Source organism: Sapajus apella, unplaced genomic scaffold, assembly GCF_009761245.1.
Source record: "Sapajus apella isolate SASKATOON/1434 unplaced genomic scaffold, GSC_monkey_1.0 scaffold146, whole genome shotgun sequence".
NCBI classification, from domain to species: Eukaryota; Metazoa; Chordata; class Mammalia; order Primates; family Cebidae; genus Sapajus; species Sapajus apella.
Genome location: NW_022437086.1, coordinates 1,682,154 through 1,701,970, shown reverse-complemented (window position 1 = coordinate 1,701,970; position 19,817 = coordinate 1,682,154). Strand labels below are relative to the sequence as shown.

The 19,817-nt window shown below is 47.2% G+C and overlaps 1 protein-coding gene and 1 long non-coding RNA gene across 2 annotated transcripts in view; both read right to left on the bottom strand.

Annotated features, from left to right (window-relative positions):
• Nucleotides 1-2,342: 2,342 nt before the first annotated feature.
• On the bottom strand, nucleotides 2,343-4,754 carry LOC116540897. Its single transcript, XR_004264630.1, has 2 exons — nucleotides 3,024-4,754; nucleotides 2,343-2,873 (listed from the first exon to the last, which is right to left on the bottom strand). It is a non-coding gene; the product is annotated as an uncharacterized LOC116540897 (long non-coding RNA).
• A 1,874-nt stretch (nucleotides 4,755-6,628) lies between these two features.
• The window catches only part of KCTD7 (potassium channel tetramerization domain containing 7), a 13,922-nt gene continuing 733 nt past the window's right edge, over nucleotides 6,629-19,817 (bottom strand). Inside the window, exons 2-4 of the mRNA XM_032264693.1 lie at nucleotides 15,665-15,834; nucleotides 8,734-8,912; nucleotides 6,629-8,261 (exon numbers count right to left, since the gene is read on the bottom strand). Of these exons, the coding sequence (XP_032120584.1) occupies nucleotides 7,885-8,261; nucleotides 8,734-8,912; nucleotides 15,665-15,834 (726 nt within the window). The 3' untranslated portion in view covers nucleotides 6,629-7,884. The remainder of the gene's footprint in view (nucleotides 8,262-8,733; nucleotides 8,913-15,664; nucleotides 15,835-19,817) is intronic.

The following is a 19,817-nucleotide window of genomic DNA, read 5'->3' as shown; positions in this document are numbered from 1 at the left end:
TTATAAACCCCAGTGACAGCCTTCCACTCTGGAAACATCCCCCTTTTTTTTTTTTTTTTTTTTTTTGAGACAGTCCAGCTCTGTGAGGCTGGAGTGCAGTGGTGCGATCTCGGCTCACTGCAACCTCCGCCTCCCAGGTTCACACAATTCTCCTGCTTCTGCCTCCCGAGTAGCTGGGACCACAGGTGCGTGCCACCACGCCTGGCTAATTTGAGTATTTTTAGTAGAGATGGTGTTTCACCATGTTGGCCAGGATGGTCTCAATCTCTTGACCTCATGATCCCCTCACCTCAGCCTCCCAAATTGCTGGGATTACAGGCGTGAGGCATCACACTTGGCCTGGAAACGTCACTTTATTTCCCATTATCATGCTGACTGATACCTTCGTTGGACTGTCTGGAAATTCTGCCTTTGGATCTCAATCCGCAAATCCAGGTCATCCCAGGGGTGCTGTTGCCGTAAAAGGGTCAGAATTGCCATTCAAAGAGAGAATATTGCTGACAGATGTTCAAAATCAAGTCATAAACCCCATCTCAATGGAATCCTCTAGCCCATGGAAGTGGTGAAATATTCCTGCAGGTAACTGGACAAGGGATTTCTTCTCATTTTTCTGCCTCTCTGGTCCAATGGGAGTTTCCAAATACAGCTGCCTTTGAAGAATAAACTTAGATAATTGGGTGGAATATCCCCTGAATGTCTGGAAGCAATTACATTCTGCCTTGATGCCTGGGAGGGCTGAATGAATCATGCCACCCTCATTTCATCTAACAGTGATGTGGTCAGCTCATTAGTGAAGTTCGTAGTTCTGTTAGGACACTTGTGGTGAACTCGGTTTCCAGGCAAGATATTTATTTTACTTTTTATTTTAGAGACAGGGTCTTGCTCTATCACTGAGGCTGGACTGCAGTGGTGCAATCATGTCCCGCTGCAACCTCAACCTCATGGGCTCAGGTGAGCCTCCCACCTCAGGTTCCCAAGTAGCTAGAACTGCAGGTGCACGCCACAATGCTTGGCTGATATTTTTAATTTTTTTTTTTTTTCAGACACAGGGTCTTGCTCTGTTGCCCAGGCTGGGCTTGGATTCCTGACCTCAGGCAATCCTCTTGCCTCTGCCTCCCAAAGTGCTGTAGGATTACAGTTGTGAACCACCATGCCTGGGCAGGCAAAATAATTAGATTCTTCCTTCCTGGTGCAAGTGAAGCTAGTCTGTCTGCTCCGTGGGGTCCTGCAGGCATCCTCTGCAGCTGCTGTGGAGGTAGATACAGAACTTCCCTTACCTTAAGTGGATAGAGAGCCTGCAGGATTTTCTGCTGCTTCTGCTATAGAGACTAAAAATGCTCTCCATTTCCTAGCAGGCTAGATGTAAAAGCTGACTTGGAAAGCAAGGAACATCATTGCTGAGTGTACCTACCTGCCAGAGAATAAGCAGTCCTGGGTACTGCATCACTGTCATGGTTGGCTAACAGGTACCAAATAAGGCATGGCCTGAAGTGGCCAACCAGCTTTTAAATGCCAAAGACAGGACAGTTACTAACAGAGGGGAGAGGTGGAGAGGACATGATGAGAGGGACAGTAAAACACCTGCAACCCACACACAGATGGGCCCTTGGGGCAGAGTCAGCTGAGGTACAGTTAGTTGGTGATGCAGATGCTATGCTTAAACCACAAGGCATTTATAAAAATTCACACATTGTAGCGACTTAAGCCTACTCATGATACCACCCTGACCTCTACAAAAATACTGAAGATATAAGATTTCTTCAACTGGACTCTGAACCTGTAAGTTTCTTTTAATGAGGGTCAAGCTCCAAGTTTTGTGTTGCTATGTGATTCTGTTTCTTGGTTTTAATAATGACTGAGAGAAGTATGGATACCTCCATTACAAAAATCTACTGGGGCTGGGCCGTCTGCCAGGATCATGTCCTTTTTAGTGGAGCGGCACATAGCTGACTGAACGTAGGGGCTACTTAAGGACTACACATCTGATATGGTTTGGTTCTCTGTCCCACCTAAATCTCATGTCGAACTGTAATCCCCACTTGTCAGGGGAGGGAGGTGATTGGATCATGCAGGCAGATTTCCTCTATGCTGTTCTCATTAGAGTGGGTGAGTGCTCATGTGATCTCATAGTTTAAAAGAGCAGCATTTCCTCTCTCTCTCTCTCTCTCTCTGTCTCTCTCTCTCTCTCTGTCTCTGTCTCTCTCCTGCCACCATATAAGACGTGACTTGCTTCTCCTTCACCTTCCACCATGATTAGAAGTTTCCTGAGGCCTCCCCGCCATGCGAACTGTGAGTAAATTAAACCTCATTTCTTTATAACTTACCCAGTCTCAGGGTAGCTCTTTATAGCAGTGTGAAAATGAACTTTTTTTTCTTTTTTCCTAGAATCTTTTCCTGAAATATGAAGACATTCTAATACTTGTTCTAGAGTATGTGCTTTCCACATTTTCACAGGTCAGCTAGAGTGAAGCCCTGAACCTCAGAGACAGGATACTAAGCTGCCAGAAGGAAGGAAGGATCCTGCTGTTGAACACCCCTGAGCATTTCAGAAAGGGGCTCTGCGTTTGAGTCCTGACTTTTCCACTTACTAGCTCAGCGCTTTTGGGGAAACTATACCTGTGTGAGCTTCTGTTTCCAACCTGTATTATTAGTGTACTATTACTATGTGACTGCTCAGTGATTAGGTCAGGGAATACATTTGGCCCAGGTGATACAGTGGTTTTGTTTAGAAGCCAGAATAATCAGATTTAAGGGAAGCAATTGGAGGGTATGAAGCTACTCAGTGCTTCAGAACTCACCTTTCCGAGTTAATCCGTGATGTGACTCCAAGGGGCATCTTGATGAGGACACTCATTAGCCAGGAAGGTCTCAAGCTGTGCTTTCAAGAGGAAGGGCAACGTATGTCCATTTTCCTCAAGAAAGGGTCTTAACCACCCACAAACGCTCACATAAATCTAGAGCTGCTTATTTCCCCACTGAAAAAGAAGTGGTGATATGACAGGAGGAACTTATGTCAGAACTACCTGACATGGTTGTGAGCCACACACATGACTGCACCTGTAGTCTCTTCTTTCCTTGGAGAAGTCCCAATAGAAGAGGACAGAGATGTACCTAGGCTGAGGTGGACTCATGCCCACCTGAAACATAGATGACGCTAGAGTAACTCCGGAAGGGTCCTCAAGAGGCCCACCTCCCTTTCAGGGCAGGAGTTCAGCTGCTTGTCTCAGAGAAGAGCCTGTCTTATTGTGTGGGGAATCCCCAAACATACTACATTTTAAGCAGAAATAAAATATATTTGCTGGCAAAGTGGGGGTCAGAGAAGGGATGAGCACACATCTCTAAAAAAGAAAGGCACAGCACCCAGGTTCTAGTTCTTGACTTTAATGCCCTTGGAGAGTACTGAGGCTCCATACACCAAAGCACTCACAGACAGGTATATGAACTCACACAGGAAGTGTTATACTGTGTACATAAACCCAACACCGTACAGAAGGAAGGCAACGGACCCAGGTGACCTCCCACACTCAAGGTGACTGCCTATTCCCACACCCAATGTTTGGTCCCACCTCCCTCAACCTTTGCCAACCCCCATCCTTCCCCACTCAATATGTATATACACAAATGATGATTCTTTCAGAATTCCACAAGTGCCTCTCCCACCCCAGTTCCCAACACTCCAGCTTTGGATGAAAAGGGCCTCTCTTTTAAGGATCATGAGACAGGCACCACCTTCATGCAAGAGCCCCAGCAAAACAGTACCCAGGAAAGCTTAATAATGCATATTGGAATCAAATATGGATAGAACATATGCAGAACACAATATTTGAAATCTTACTGGGATCAGAATGCTCGGTGTGGGTAGTTTTTGTTTTGTTATTGCTGTTTGCTTTAACCTGTTCAGGATCCGGTTTAGACCAAGACTACACATGGATGCTGACTCTACCCTGTCTTATAAATGTCGACTTCATAGTCCTCCAACAAGCAACCCATAACAGGAAGATTATATTACCTAATAAGCCTGAGGCACAAGGCTCAGACAGCTCCCAGATTACCCTAAGACCCAGCAAAGAAGAACAGAAACTTGCAGAGTACAGCTGACTGCTTTCTGCATGGTAAGCACTGGGCAGCATGGTGAACAAGGCAGAGGTAGAATAAGGAAGGTGATGATCATTCCCTTTCATCTATTTAGAATGTTACACAAAGAGTGCCTCCCCTGGAATGCGATGTGTTTCGGTGTGGTTTGGTTCAGTCTTTTTTGTTGCTATAACATTAGCTTTTTTATTTTTAAGGAATTTTGTTATGGCGAGCATCGCACCATGTGGTCCCATCTCCTGAAACTTTCAATTTGGTTTGACTCACTGATAACTACTGGCCTGTCTCAAGGCAAGATGAATCCAGTCCCTTGTCTAGTGAGAGGGGTTTACAGTTCTATAAAGATGCACTTCCTTGTGACTAGGGAGAAGCTTTCATCCTTTGGAGCCTTCATTCCAGACCCGACCCTTCTTCTGTTCTGGGCCTGGCCATTTTGAGTTGAAAAGAGATGAGATGGGGAGAAGTCACTTCCACAGGGCTAACCCCTTTATTTGGAGGCCGTTACCAGAACCCACCACATCTAATTGTACTTTTCAACCTGGCTTTGGTTTCTCATCAGAATAGCTAAACTAGGCCACTGAATTTTCACTCCATTGAGAAATTTTCACTCAGCTTGCTGCCCAGTGTTACCTCTCTACCTGCTCTACTGGCCCAGAGCCTTGTCCTACGGTGACACAGAAACAGGGGTTCCTCCAGCAAGTGACACAGGACCGGTGTTCTTACCCAGCATCCCTGTAACCCTAACCAAGCCTTCAGGACCTGTTTTTGAGCAAACCTGCATTTGAGCAAGCAAGTTTCTCCCTGGTTTGCATGCATGGACTCTAAATAACCAAGCCCTGCGATGCCCCATGGCAGAGTGGGGAAGGTGAAGGGGTCAAGGCCAGATTGCTGAAAGCACTGGGCTTAATGAACTGTTCTCTATTCACACAGACTCTCTCATAGTCTGCCTCTCTGTCAAAAAAAAAAAAATGAGCACATAATAGGCAGTAGGTAACACCAATCAGAGAAACTGAAATGAGACTTTTCTCTTAGAACAATGCAAGAGGCATGTTTTTGGGCTAAGCAGAAACATCACCTCCAGAAAAGAGATCATCCCTTTGTGTATGAGAACAATGGAGAGAGCACAGATCTCAGAACATGAATATCCTTTCCTCTTAGAGCTCAGTATCCACCTCTAAAAGAGTACAACAGGGGCCGGGAGCGATGGCTCATGCCTGTAATCCCAGCACTTTGGGAGACTGAGGTGGGCGGATCACAAGGTCAGGAGTTCAAGACCAGCCTGGTCAACAATGTGAAACCCCATCTCTACTAAAGATACAAAAAATGGCCAGGCGCGGTGGCTCAAGCCTGTAATCCCAGCACTTGGGGAGGCCAAGGCGGGTGGATCACGAGGTCAAGAGATCAAGACCATCCTGGTCAACATGGTGAAACCCCGTCTCTATTAAAAAAATACAAAAAATCAGCTGGGCATGATGGCGTGTGCCTGTAATCCCAGCTACTCAGGAGGCTGAGGCAGGAGAATTGCCTGAACCCAGGAGGTGGAGGTTGCGGTGAGCCGAGATCGCGCCATTGCACTCCAGCCTGGGTAACAAGAGCGAAACTCCGTCTCAAAAAAAAAAGATACAAAAAATTAGCCAGGTGTGGTGGTGCGCCTCTATAATCCCAGCTACTCAGGAGGCTGAGGCAGGAGAATTGCTTGATCCTGGGAGGCAGAGGTTGCAATGAGCTGAGATTGTGCCATTGTACTTCAGCCTAGGCAACAGGGCAAGACTCCACCATTTTTAAAAAAAAAAAAGTACAACAGGAATGCAAAACCATGCTCTGGAATCTTTGTTTCCACACAGGGAACAGAAGGTCACTGCATTCCAGCCCCATAGAGGAATTCAGTCAAAGTCCCAGGGCTTGACCTTGTCTTCCTCATATGGACACAGACTTTAGCTCTCCCTGTGCCCATCTCATATGTTCTGCTCCTGTAAGTCTGAGACCAGTGAGGCTGTCCTCCTCAATTTAGTTGTGTTTTTTGTTGTTGTTGTTTGGTTAGTTGTTTTTTTTTTTTTTTGAGACAGAATCTTGCTCTGTTGCCAGAGTGGAGTGCAGCGGCGCAATCTCTGCTCACTGCAACCTCCACCTCCTGGGTTCAAGTGATTCCCTTGCCTCAGCCTCCTGAGTAGCTGGGACTACAGGCATGCACCACCACGCCTGGCTCATTTTTTGTTTTTAGTAGAGACTGGGTTTCACCATGTTGGCCAGGATAGTCTCAACCTCCTGACCTCGTTATCTGCCCACCTTGGCCTCCCAAAGTGCTGGGATTATAGGCGTGAGCCACTACGCCTGGTCTTTTTTTTTTTTTTTTTTTTTTTTTAAGAGTGGGTCTCACTATGTTGCCCAGGCTGGAGCAAAGTGACTAGTCACAGGCATGATCGTAGTGCACTGCAGTCTTAATCTCCTGGGCTCAAGTGATCCTCCTGCCTCAGCATCCTGAGTAGCTGGGACTAAAAGCATTTGCCTGGCTCACATCAATTCTTTACATATTTTAAAAAAGTCTCCCTTCAGTAATACCCAGGAAGAAGAGACATTACAGAGCGACACCCTTCACACAGCACGGAAATGTTACGTTGTGATCAGTGGTGCTACATAGCTCTTCCTTTTGGAGATGCATGTCCAGACCCTGACTTGTTGGCCCAGGATGTAGACAGAGCAAGAAGGAAATGCAGTAGTAACAGATCCTTGGGAATCTTTTTCTATTTCTGAAATGTGAGGAGTAAAACAAAAGGAAGCTTTCTCCGTCTTCCTACAGCTCCTAGGATAGCTGTGCCTCTCATCCAGCCCTTCCTTTACCTTCTCAGAATAGACGCTCTCCTAGGAGAATGTTAGCAGGAAAGCAACAACATTTAAAGAGGGAGTCCCCTTCCAAAGAGGTTCACCACAAATTGGATTCTAACACATGAGACAGCAGCCAAGGAGGTGTTCTGGGCCTCTAAAAAGAATGTTACATGTCAAAGGTAACAGAAGATCTAGGCATCTTGCCTGCTTCACTTAGGGAATCTTCAATAGAAGCCTTTGAAATTTGTATTCCAGCCCTGTGAGAAGATGACCCTGCAAGCAAGGAAGGTGGTGGAAGCTAGGAGAAGCCGTGGCCCTAAGACGGGGCTGTAAACACTGTGGTTTTCTAAGGCCAACTGGGTACATAGCTTTGGCAGCTATGATTAAATCTCCAAAAGGTGGTGAAGAACATGTTCCAGAAAAAAAAGTCTTTCCACATTTTAAGAATGTGGGGGACTACTGCTGGAGGAGAAGGGGTGCACTGAGAAAGAAGACGCTCTCCTCCAGCCAGGGGCTATGAGGTGGCTAGTCAGGTAAATCCCCCATCATGTTCCATGTTCATACCAATACACTTCAACAGTTGAGAAAGCAAATAGGCCTACATCGATTTGGTAACGTGGCTCTAAAATGGGTAGAAACTCTCTTGCAAGGTCACGAAGTTGACAAAACCTCTCGGGACTTCCTGGTCAAGCCATAGCTGTCAGCCTCAAGGAAAGACTACCAGGCCTTGAGGAAAGGCCAGGTGAGTGCAGGCCCAAGTCCCTGCAGCTGCAAGCCCTGAGCCCGACCCTGAGATGCAGCCAGGGAGAGTGGAGCTACACCTCTGTCCCCTGGGAGCTATGCCTCAGGACTTGGTCCTCGCATTGGCAGATTTTGGGGCAGTCAGCAGCCCCTTCAGGGATCTTACTCCCAGAGCCGCCAAGCAGGGTGGACATCCTCCCTGATGAGACTCTTGCCTACTAGGGCTACTCACCACCATGTGATCTTGAACTCATAGATGGGGCGCTTGCAGTAGTAGTGGTTCACGAGGTGCTTGTCACACACCCCGATGCACTGGTGGTCTACGGTGAGGCCCTGGGCCGAGAGGTCCGTGACCAGGCAGTGCAGCAGGTCATAAACATCAGCCACAGCCTCCCAGGGCCCAAAAGACACATCCACTTCACAGTGGTGCTCGAAGAGCTGCCCGTCACTCTCACTCCGCTCAAAGCGCAGGGAGTTGAGGAGCGGACACTCATAGGGGGTGATGGGCATCTCCTCCTTGAAGACACAGACCTTGAGCTTGGCAAAGCGGGCCTTCCGCTGGACCGCACGCAGCCGGGCAATCTCCACAATCCGCTCCAAGTGGTCTATGAGCGTGAACACAACACCCATTACCGGGGCGAAGGGGCAGGACAGGCTAGCAGAGATACACAAAGAAACAGTCCTGAAGATGGCAGGATGCAGGAGGGGAAAGACAGATTTCCCGGGGGAGGGACCGGGGGGCCAATTAAAGGCACAAACTTAAACAAGGGTCATGGTTCTGCACAGCAAAGGGAAACCAATGGGACGAGGGCTGTCCTGAAACACAATTTTCTGACTGGGACGGATAGGCCAGGTAGGCCCACCTTAACCTGAATCTCTCTAGCTTGACTGTCATAGGCAAGGTAGGCACACCTTAACCTGAATCGCCCCCGCCTGACTGGGAGCGAGGACACTCCCTCCCATCTTGAGTAATCTGGATGAATGCTGCCCTCGGTGTTCTGGTAGAGACCTAAAGACTCGAAGATGCCTTGTACACCTCCTTCCTCATACCCACCATCCTGGGAAGCTGACTCTCACCTTTGTAATAGGGCATGAGTCCCAGAAATGCCTGGCGCACCTTCTCGCCCTTCAGAGGCTGCATGTTCTCCAGCTGCTCCAGGAGGGGCCCGATGGCATAGTACTGGGCCTCTTTGTACACAGCCCGAACACGCTCCCTGGGTGGCAGGTCCCCTGAGCGCAGGAAATTCAGCACATCTCTGAGCAGGAAGGAAAGAGTGTCAGTGAAAAGGAGCTCATGCTCCTGGGCAGTGCCACACAGTGGTTGGACAAAATCTAAAACCAGACTGCCAACGGTGTTACACTGGGTAACTGAACTTAACCTCTCCATGCCTCAGTTTCCTTGTCTGTAAAATTGGAGAAAACAATAAAACCTCATGATGTATTAGGGAATTAAGTGCTTAGAAAATCCCTGGCACAGAGTAAAGCTTCAATAAGTGTTATTAGTTGCTGTTATCAGTAGGCAACTACAATTACTATTATTAGGTATAATATTAGGTATAATATTAGGTATTATTAGGTATATGTAAGTATAATTGAAAGATATGACATCTAGCCCCATATATATATATACACACACACATATACACACATACATATATATACACACACACACACATATATATATACACACATATGCATATATATATAGTTTTAAAACTGAGGTGAAATATTCATTAAATGTACAAATATTAACTGTACAGTTCAGTTATTTTTTTTAAGTATGAATACACCCATCCAACCAACACCTAGATCAAGATAAAACATTTCCGCTGGGTGTGGTGGCTCATGACTGTAATCCCAGCACTTTGGGAGGCCAAGGCAGGCAGATCACAAGGTCAGGAGTTCAAGACCAGCGTGACCAATATGGTGAAACCCCGTCTCTATTAAAAATACAAAAAAGGCCAGGCGCGGTGGCTCATGCCTGTAATCCCAGCACTTTGGGAGGCTGAGGCGGGTAGACCACTCTAGGCCAGGAGTTCGAGACCAGCCTGCCAACATGGTGAAACCCTGTCTCAAATATAAAAAAAAATTACCCAGGCGTGGTGGCCCAGCTACTTGGGAGGCTGAGGCAGGTGAACTGCTTGAGCCCGGGAGGCAGAGGTTGCAGTGAGCAGAGATTCCACCACTGCACTCCAGTCTGGTGAGAAAGCAAGACTCCGTTTCAAAAAAAAAAAAGAAAAGAAAAAAAATTAGCTGGGCGGGGTGGTGCACATTTGTAATCCCAACTACTCAGGAGGCTGAGGCTGGAGAATCACTTGAACCCAGGAGGCAGAGGTTGCAGCAAGCCAAGGTCACACCACTGCTCTCCAGCCTGGGTGACAAGAGTGAGACTCCGTCTCAAAAAAAAAAAAAAAAATTCCATTCCTTAAAGTTCCTCGTGCCACTTCCGTTAATCCCTATAGAAGCAACTACTCTAACTTCTCCTTCTATCAGTAAAGATTAGTTTTCCCTTTTCTTGAAATTCATATAATTATATAGTATGTTCTTTCATACCTGGCTTCTTTCCTTCAACATAATGATTTTGAAATTTATCCACCATATTGTGTGTTCCAGTAGTTTGTTATTATTTATGTAAGTATACTCTTGCATGAATATACTATAATTTATTTACCCTGTTGTCTTGTTGATGAACATTTGAGTTGTTTCCAGTTTTTGGCTATTATGAGTAAAGCTGGGATGAACACTCCTAGATAAGACCTTTAGCCTGGGCGCGGTGGCTTACGCTTATGATCCCAGCACTTTGGCAGGCTGAGGTGGGTAGATCACCTGAGGTCAGCAGTTCAAGACCAGCCTGACCAACATGAAGAAACCCTGTCTCTATTAAAAATACAAAATTAGGGCCGGGCGCGGTGGCTCAAGCCTGTAATCCCAGCACTTTGGGAGGCCGAGGCGGGTGGATCACGAGGTCAAGAGATCGAGACCATCCTGGTCAACATGATGAAACCCCGTCTCTACTAAAAATACAAAAAAAAAATTAGCTGGGCATGGTGGCACGTGCCTGTAATCCCAGCTACTCAGGAGGCTGAGGCAGGAGAATTGCCTGAACCCAGGAGGCGGAGGTTGCGGTGAGCCGAGATCGCGCCATTGCACTCCAGCCTGGGTAACATGAGTGAAACTCCGTCTCAAAAAAAAAAAAATAAATAAAAAAAAAAAAATACAAAATTAGCCTGGCATGGTGGTGCATGTCTGTCATCCCAGCTACTCGGGAGGCTGAGGCAGGAGAATTGCTTGAACCCAGAAGGCGAAGGTTTCAGTGAGCCGAGATTGTGTATTGCACTTCAGTCTGGGCAAAACCCTCTTGAAATAAATAAATAAAAAGAGCAAAACTCTGTCTCAAAAAAAAAATAAAGTTAGCTGGGTGTAGTGGCAAACACCTGTAATCCCAGTTACTCAGCAGGCTGAGGCAAGGGAACTGCTTGAACCTGGGAAGCAGAGGTTACAGCGAGCTGAGATCATGCCACTGCACTCCAGCCTGGGCGACAAAAGTGAGACTCCATCTCAAAAAAAAAAAAAAAAAAAGAACTTTAGTGGACACAGCACAAATTTGTTTTGAGTAAGTATTGGGAGTGGAATTGTTCAGTCATAGTGTAAGCATGTGGCTAACAAAGTGGCAGCAGCATATCACATTCCCACTAGCAATGCAGAAGAGTTCTAGGTGTTCCCCATCCTTGCGAGTGGTATTATTCTGTAGCTATGCAGAGCAGGTAAAATGCCTACCCCTAATGTCTGAATGAACTGATTCCACGGCTGAATAAAATCACTTTTTATTTTCTTAAAATTCAGTCCTTCTAATTTATTTTTCAGATTCTTTTTTTTTCTTTTTCTTTTTTAAGAGATAGGGTCTTGTTCTGTCACCCAGGCTGGAGGACAGTGGTAAAATCATAGCTCACTGTAGCCTCTAACTCCTAGGCTCAAGCAGTCCTCTTGGTTCAGCCTCCCGAATAGCTGGGACCATAAGTGCAAGCCACCAGCTTTTTAGATTCTTTATTACTAAGAATAATCAGATACTTCACTGGTATGTGTGGAAGAGAGTGATAAACCTCAAGATTATGCTGCTACCTCAATAAGAGCTTAGTCTATGACCTAATGCAACACCAGCTAACACTCGCTAAGTATTACTTGATGCCAGCCACTATTCATGGGTTATCCTATGTAATCCTCTCAATGACATTAGGGGGTGTGTGCTATCTTATCTCTATGTTGTAAATGAGGTTCAAGTAGGGCCCAGAGAGGTTCGTGAACACTCTTGCTCAAGTAGTCACAGCTGCCAGAGGCTCAGATCCAGTCATGGCTGACTCTACAACCACATCCACACTGGTCCAGCTTCAGCAGAGGCATTTAAACCAGAGTGTGGCAAGCCGATGACAATGGAGATGGACCCCAGGTGGAGGCCCAAGCAGCCTTCATGGTGGGTGCTGGGGGTACATAGCTATATAGCAAGAAATGCACCCTGCGAAATGCCTTGAACCCCCCATTTTATCTGAGTCATTCAACAACTTCATCTCCTGCTGATGAATCACAGGTCACAGGAGCTCATCAGCCCAAGTATGAATGTCACCATCTCCTGCTTTCTGCCATGCCCTTGCCTGACACTGTCACTCTCTAGCTGTAGCCACCTGGGCATAGGCAATTCCACCTCAAGTCAAACTCAGATTCCCCTCCCCAAAATCCCTTCGAGATCTTTAGCAAACCTTGGTGAGCTCTGAAAAACAAAACTCTGGGGAAAGACCCAGCTAAGAGTGCTGTGGGAGCCGCCAGCTGGAGCCAGCACTTTCCTCCCCCAAGCAGCCTGCAAACAAACATCTTTTTATAGTTCTGCAGAGCGATGTGACACTTTGTTTTCTCAGCACTGAGGCAGCTGATAGCCCACTGGGGAAACCTAGATGCTTCCAAGCAAGTTATCTGACCAGGGGCTCCTTTCTGAGAATAAAAATGACCTTTCCCAAAATGTGGGCAATACTACTTGGAGGCCAGTACAGAGACGTTGTGGTTGGAGTTTCTGCCTCCCTGGGCATTTGGTTCGAGGTCTCTAGTCATCTCCAATGTCAGACTGAAGGAGCTAAGAGTTCCAGCCACATACTCTGAAAAGGACATGGCTAGGGGTCACACCAAGGCTCTTTACATAATCCTCACTGACAAGCCTGTGCAGCAGCTATAATTATTTCTTATTTCACAAACACACAACCAGAGGCATAAAGTCTTTAAATTGTTTATGCATAAGGTTGTCAGAAGTCCTCGGGAAAGGTTTTTCTTTATTAAGAGACAGAGCCTTAGCCAGTGCAGCCTGTAATCCCAGCAATTTGGGAGTCTGAGGCAGGAGGATCACTTGAGTCTAGGAGTTTGAGAACATCCTGGGCAACATAGTGAGACCTCATCTCTACAAAAAATCAAAAATTAGCCAGGCATGGCGGTGCACACCTCTAGTCCCAGCTACTTGGGAAGCTGAGGCAGAATTGCTTGCACCTGGGAGGTCAAGGCTGCAGTGACCCATGCTCGTGCCACTGTACTCAGCTTGGGCAACTGAGCAAGACACTGTCTCAAAAACAAACCACCACCACAACAACAAAAAAAAACAGTCTCACTCTGTTGCCCAGGCTGGAGCACAGTGGTAGGATCATGGCTCACTGCAGCCTTCAACTCCTGGGCTCAAGCCATCCTCCCACCTCAGCCTCACAAGCAGCTGGGACTAAAGGCAAGTGTCACCATGCCTGGCTGCTATTTTGTTGTTGTTGAGATTGTGTTTTTGACGTTTTAGTGTTAAGTGACAGGAACAACAGAGGTTTGTTTTTTGAGACAGTGTCTTGCTCAGTGAGACAGAGTTTCACTCTTGTTACCCAGGCTGGAGTGCAATGGTGCGATCTCGGCTCACCGCAACCTCTGCCTCCTGGGTTCAGGCAATTCTCCTGCCTCAGCCTCCCGAGTAGCTGGGATTACAGGCACGCACCACCATGCCCAGCTAATTTTTTGTATTTTTAGTAGAGATGGGGTTTCACCATGTTGACCAGGATGGTCTCGATCTCTTGACCTCGTGATCCACCCGCCTTGGCCATCCAAAGTGCTGGGATTACAGGCATGAGCCACCGCGCCCGGCCTGGTTTTTGTTTTTTAAAATAAAGACTTTTCTTGGCAAAATTAAAGAACAACCCTGTATCAGTCTTTCATCTTTTTTGTTGTTTTTGTTTGTTTGTTTTTCGGTTTTTAAAATTTTTTTATTGTAGAAAAATTAAATTTTCTTTTTCTTTTCTTTTTTTTGTACTGGGTATGTAGCTATGTTGTTGTTGTTGTTTTAAACTACTGGGAACCACTGCTACACACCATGCTTCCTTCCCAGAGCAATGCTGAGCCCAATAATCTAGATCTAAATGTACTCTCCAAGCTGTTTTTGTTTACACTCTCCACCTGAGATTATACTTATTACCCTCCACACAGACGACAACTTCCTGGTCTCATATTGCCTAGGATAGTCACGTGTGGGGGCGCATGCCTGTCATCTCAGCTATTTGGGAGGCTGAGGTGAGAAGACTGCTTGAGCCAGGAGCTTAAGTATGCAGTGACCTATGATGACACTGGTGAATAGCCACTACATTCCACCTTGGGCAACAAAGCAAGACCCTATCTCCGAAAAGCAGCACCCCCCCCAATCAAAAAAAGAAAAAATAAAAAACATGGCTGGGCACAGTGGCTCACACGTGTAATTCCACAACTTTGGGAGACGAAGTGAGGCAGGAGGATCACCTGAGGTCAGGAGTTCGAGACCAGCCTGACCAACGTGGAGAAACCCTGTCTCTGCTAAAAATAGAAAAAATAATTAGCAAGGCATGGTGATGTATGCCTGTAATCCAGCTATTCGGGACACTGAGGCAGGAGAATCGCTTGAACCTGGAGGCGGTGGTTGCAGTGAGTCGAAATCGTGCCATTGCACTCCAGCCTGGGCAACAAAAGTGAAACTATTAAAAAAAAAAAAAAAAAAAAAAAACAGATGGGGTTTCACCACATTGGTCAGGCTGGTCTTGAACTCCCGACCTCAGGTGATCCACCCTCCTTGGCCTCCAAAGTGCTTGGATTACAGGCATGAGCCACCGCGCCCGGCCTGTTTTGTATTTTGAGATGGAGTCTCGCTCTGTCGCCCAGGCTGGAGTGCAGTGGTGTGATCTTGGCTCACTGCAACCTCTGCCTCCTGGGTTCAAGCAATTCTCCTACCTCAGCCTCCTGAGTAGCTGGGATTACAAGCATGAGCCACCATACCCAACTAATTTTTGTATTTTTAGGAGAGACAGGGTTTCACCATGTTGGCAGGCTGGTCTCGAATTCCTGGCCTAGAGTGATCCACTTGCCTCGGCCTCCCAAAGTGCTGGGATTACAGGTGTGAGCCACCACACTTGGCTAAAAATAATTTTTTTTTTTTTTTTGAGACTGAGTCTCACTCTATTGCCAGGCTGGGCAGTGGCACAATATCGGCTCACTGCAACCTCTGCTCTCCACCAGGGTTCAAGTGATTCTCCTGTCTCAGCCTCCTGAATAGCTGGGACTATAGGTACCTGCCACCACACCTAGCTAATTTTTGTATTTTTAGTAGAGACAGGGTTTCACCATGTCAGCCAGGATGGTTTTGCTCTCTTGACCTCGTGATCCACCTGTCTTGGCCTCCCAATGTGCTGGGATTACAGGCGTGAGCCACTGTGCTGGGACAAAAATAAAACATTTTAAATTGTCTAGGATTGAAGCAATTTCCTACAGCCAGTGTGTGTTATTTGGAATTTGTCTGTCTTAGTCTCCTTTGGCTAAATAAATAAATAAATTTTATCTAATTCAGTAAGCCCATTTATTAAATGCCATCAATATGTTATCTCTTCTTCTAGGTACTATGGAAGATACTAACGTCCCATACTCAAGCCCAGGCTACTCACTTGCTAGGACTACAAAGCTGACTGTAGAGGGAGAGACATACCCAAAGTGTGTGCCATCTCGGTCGATGAAATACCGGCCCTCGGAGTCCGTGGGGATGTAGTGCCGTCCACTGAACATGGCTGCCAACATGGTGTCTTCGTAGCGCCGCAGTGTGGACAGGCGGGTAGTGAAGTGAGCCCCTCCGATGTTAAGGGGGACAACCTCAGGAAACTGGAAAGAAATCACCAGGGCTCTCAGGCGGTGGGGAATGAGAGCTGGGTGGGGCTGCTCCATCTTCAGTCCCTCGGGTCTGATTGGTGCCACACCATTCACTCAGTCACTCAAGCCCAGGAGTCCATCTAATCACTTTCTTCTCTGTCCTCCCTCTGCCCCACCCTCATCGCCTGCTGAGTCCTACCCATTCCAACCCTCAGAGCTCTTTTTTTTTTTTTTTTTTTTTGGGCCGGAGTTTCGCTCTTGTTACCCAGGCTGGAGTGCAATGGCGCTATCTCGGCTCACCGCAACCTCCGCCTCCTGGGTTCAGGCAATTCTCCTGCCTCAGCCTCCTGAGTAGCTGGGATTACAGGCACGCGCCACCATGCCCAGCTAATTTTTTGTATTTTTAGTAGAGACGGGGTTTCACCGTGTTGACCAGGATGGTCTAGATCTCTTGACCTCGTGATCCACCCGCCTCGGCCTCCCAAAGTGCTGGGATTACAGGCGTGAGCCACCGCGCCCGGCCCCTCAGAGCTCTTAAATCAGGTCTCTCCACCTCAACCCCATTATCACTGCTCTAGAGCTCAAGCCTTCGGTGTCCTTTCACTTCCAGAATTTACCAGCTTTGTGCTTTTGCTCACATTATCTTCTTTGCCCAAAATGCTCTCACCACTCTCCTTCTTCTGTCTATATGGCAAGTTTAATGGCCCCATATAGTGGTATAGGTTGTTCACTGCAAAAAAGCACCTGGATGAGAATGAACTGCTATGTGCCTTTTCTAATTTACACCAAGATGCCATACAAGTTAGCGGCATCTACTCATTCTAGAATTTTCTATGCAAGTTCCCCTTCCCTGTGAGCATTTCTGCTCAACTGTTCCTCACCTGCCCCCGGGATAGAGTTAATGACACTGTGCCTTCACCATGTGCCACACTCTCCTCTAAAATAGCTCCTAGCACAATACATTGCCAATTATTTTCCTCTGTCAATTCACTCCACCAGACCCCAAGCTTCCCAAAGACAAGGAAAACATCTTGGTCACTAATCACTGGGCTATTCACAGCAGAGCTCAGTAGTTGTGTGTTGAATGCTTCCAGGCATCTACTCCTCTCCTAATCTGTAGAGTGAGACTGGTCTCCAGTACATCTAAAGTTCTAGAGGCAAGAGCTGAGTGAAGAACATGGAAACAATGGTATAGGCCTGGTGCAGTGGCTCACACCTGTAATCCCAGCACTTTGGGAGGCTGAGGTGGGCGGATCACAAGGTCAGTTCAAGCCCACTGTGACCAACATGGTGAAACCCCATTTCTACTAAAAATACAAAAATTAGCTGGCGTGCTGGCAGGTGCCTATAATCCCAGCTACTCAGGAGGCTGAGGCAGGAGAATTGCTTGAACCTGGGAGGCAGAGGTTGCAGTGAGCCAAGATCCTGCCACTGTACTCTAGCCTGGGCAACAGAAGGAGACTCCCATCTCAAAAAAAAAAAAAAAAAAAAAAAGGAATAGAATGTGATGGAATAAATATGCCCTAAGAAGCTCGAGGTTTCCATTACAATGCAAAGCTTTTTTTTTTTTTTTTTCCTGTTTTTCACTGCTTGTGGTTTCTACCAAACTGCATTTGAAAGAAATGAGGTCAGTTTAAGTTCTCTCTAATCTTCCCACAAACTTCCTCCAGATCAATTCAAATTTTATCTCCATGCGTCATTTTTTTTTCTTTTTTAGAGACGGAGTCTCACTGCAACGCCCAGGCTGGAGGGCAGTGGCACGATCTCGGTTCACTGCAACTTCTGCCTCCCGGGTTCAAGTGATTCTGCTGCCCCAGCCTCCCCAGTAGCTGGGACTACAGGCACGCACGACCACACCAGCTAAATCTATTTTTAGTAGAGAGGGCGTTTCACCATGTTGGCCGGGCTGGTCTCAAACTCCTAATCTCAAGTGATCTGCCTGCCACAGCCTCCCAAAGTGCTGGGATTACAGCCATGCATCCTTTTCAATATTACATCTCTCTTGCTCCAGTGAAGGCCTACTCATCTACACAGTCCCTTTCCCAACTTTCAAATCATTTGTGAAATAAAATAGGATACAAGTACCTTAAATCATGATGACCCAGGACCTTGTGCAGTGCCTGGCTCACGTAAAGACCCAGAATTTACTGAATGAATGAACGAATGAACAGACGGGTATTTACACTTCTGTGTGTATGTACTGTTATTCTTCTGCACCCATAGGACATAACAATGCCTTGTGCTTACTCTGTAGGTCCTCTAAAACCATTTTATGTGTATATAAAGGGCTCAAATATCGTTTTGTAGTAGTAATACTTAACATTTCTGGAGCTTTTAAAATCTTTTCCAAAAATACTTGATCCCAATCCAGGTGTTTGCTCCGTATTAGAGATGAGAGGATTGAAGCGGAGAGGACGAAAGCTATGGAAAACTGTTTTAGAGCTCACATGGAACAATGGAATCAGTGTGGGGAGCTGGCAGTGAGGCCCTGGTCTGAGGTCTATGGTCTTGTGCTCTTTCCCTCAAACCACATCATTTCCCCAATGACAGTGCACAAAAAACAGCACCACTGTGACTACTGACTTTTTTTTCAATGGCAGAGATTACTTGTAGATTTTTGCTCCTTTTCCCATGGCATCGTGTGTTCGGGCTTGCAATCTCGGCACAACACCGTCTGCTTCCCAAGAGTATCACCTAGCCCAGCCCACGAGGGCTTCTATCCATTGTCCTGGGACTCCACATACCACATGCTCCTGGATCTGGCACTACCTTAGTCCCTGCCTCCTAGGAGCCATCTTCGGTGTTCAGTAATGCTTCACCTTCCCTCCCTCATGTTTATTTCTTATTTGTAGACATGGAGTCTCACTGTGTTGCCCAGGCTGGTCCCAGACTCCTGGCCTCAAGCTATCCTCCTATCTTGGCCTCCCAAAGCTCTGGAATAACAAGTGTAAGCCACCACACCTGGCATCTTTTCCCTTGTTTTTTTTTTTGTTTCTGTTTGTTTGGAGGCAAGGTCTTACTGTGTCACCCAGGCTGGAGTGCAGTAGCACAATCATAGCTCATTGTAGCCTTAACCTGCAGGACTCAAGCAATCTTCCCAACTCACCTTCCTGAGCACCTGGGACTACAGGCGCACACCAGCATGCCTGGCTAATTTTTACTTTTATTTTTGTAAAGGCAGAATCTCACTATTGTCCTGGCTGGGCTCAAGCAGTCCTCCCAGCTCAGCCCCCTGAAGTGCTGAGATAGATTACAAATGTGAGCCACCATGCCTGGTATCTTTTCCTTTCTCTTGAGTGTCACTTCAGGTGCTGACATGATAGTATCACACACATTAAGTAAGACCGGTGGAAGCCCCGGCGCATCAGCACAGCAGCCTGTCTGTGGAAGCCATGGGGTGCCCGCTGACCATGGACACATCTATGAACTGGCCTGCCCCTTATCTGCAGACAGCGCCTTGCCCTGTTCCGTAGGCAGCTGAAGAGTAGGTGTCAGCGACCACTAAGGCATCCTGCTGGATTCTCTAGAAAACATCTTTTTCTTTTCTTTTTTGTATTCATCCAAACCGAAATGGCTTTTTTTTTTTTTTTTCCAGTCGTAGTAGGAACGGGGACCGCCCTATGTTGCCCAGGCTGGCCTACAACGCTCTGAAGCGATCCTCCCTCCCAAAGTGCTGGGATTACAGGCGCGAGCCACTGTGCCTGGTGAGACACCATCGGCTCTGGGGGCTCCAGCATAGCTCTCCCACGGCCCACCTTCCCTCTTGTCTTCGGTAAAGCTGGGACATGCGGATGGGATTAAATCACCTTTACAGGGACAGTGAGTACTGCGAGGAGGGGGTGGGGGGCGCGAAAGCCCACCTGCTCGGTGCAAGTGACAGGAGTACAAGTGGGCGGGGCTGCAGGTGGGCGGGGAGGAGCGCCGGAGGGTGGGGGCTGGAGGTGGGCGGGGGAAGGGCGGAGGTGGGCGGGGGAAGGGCGCAGGTGGGCGGGGGA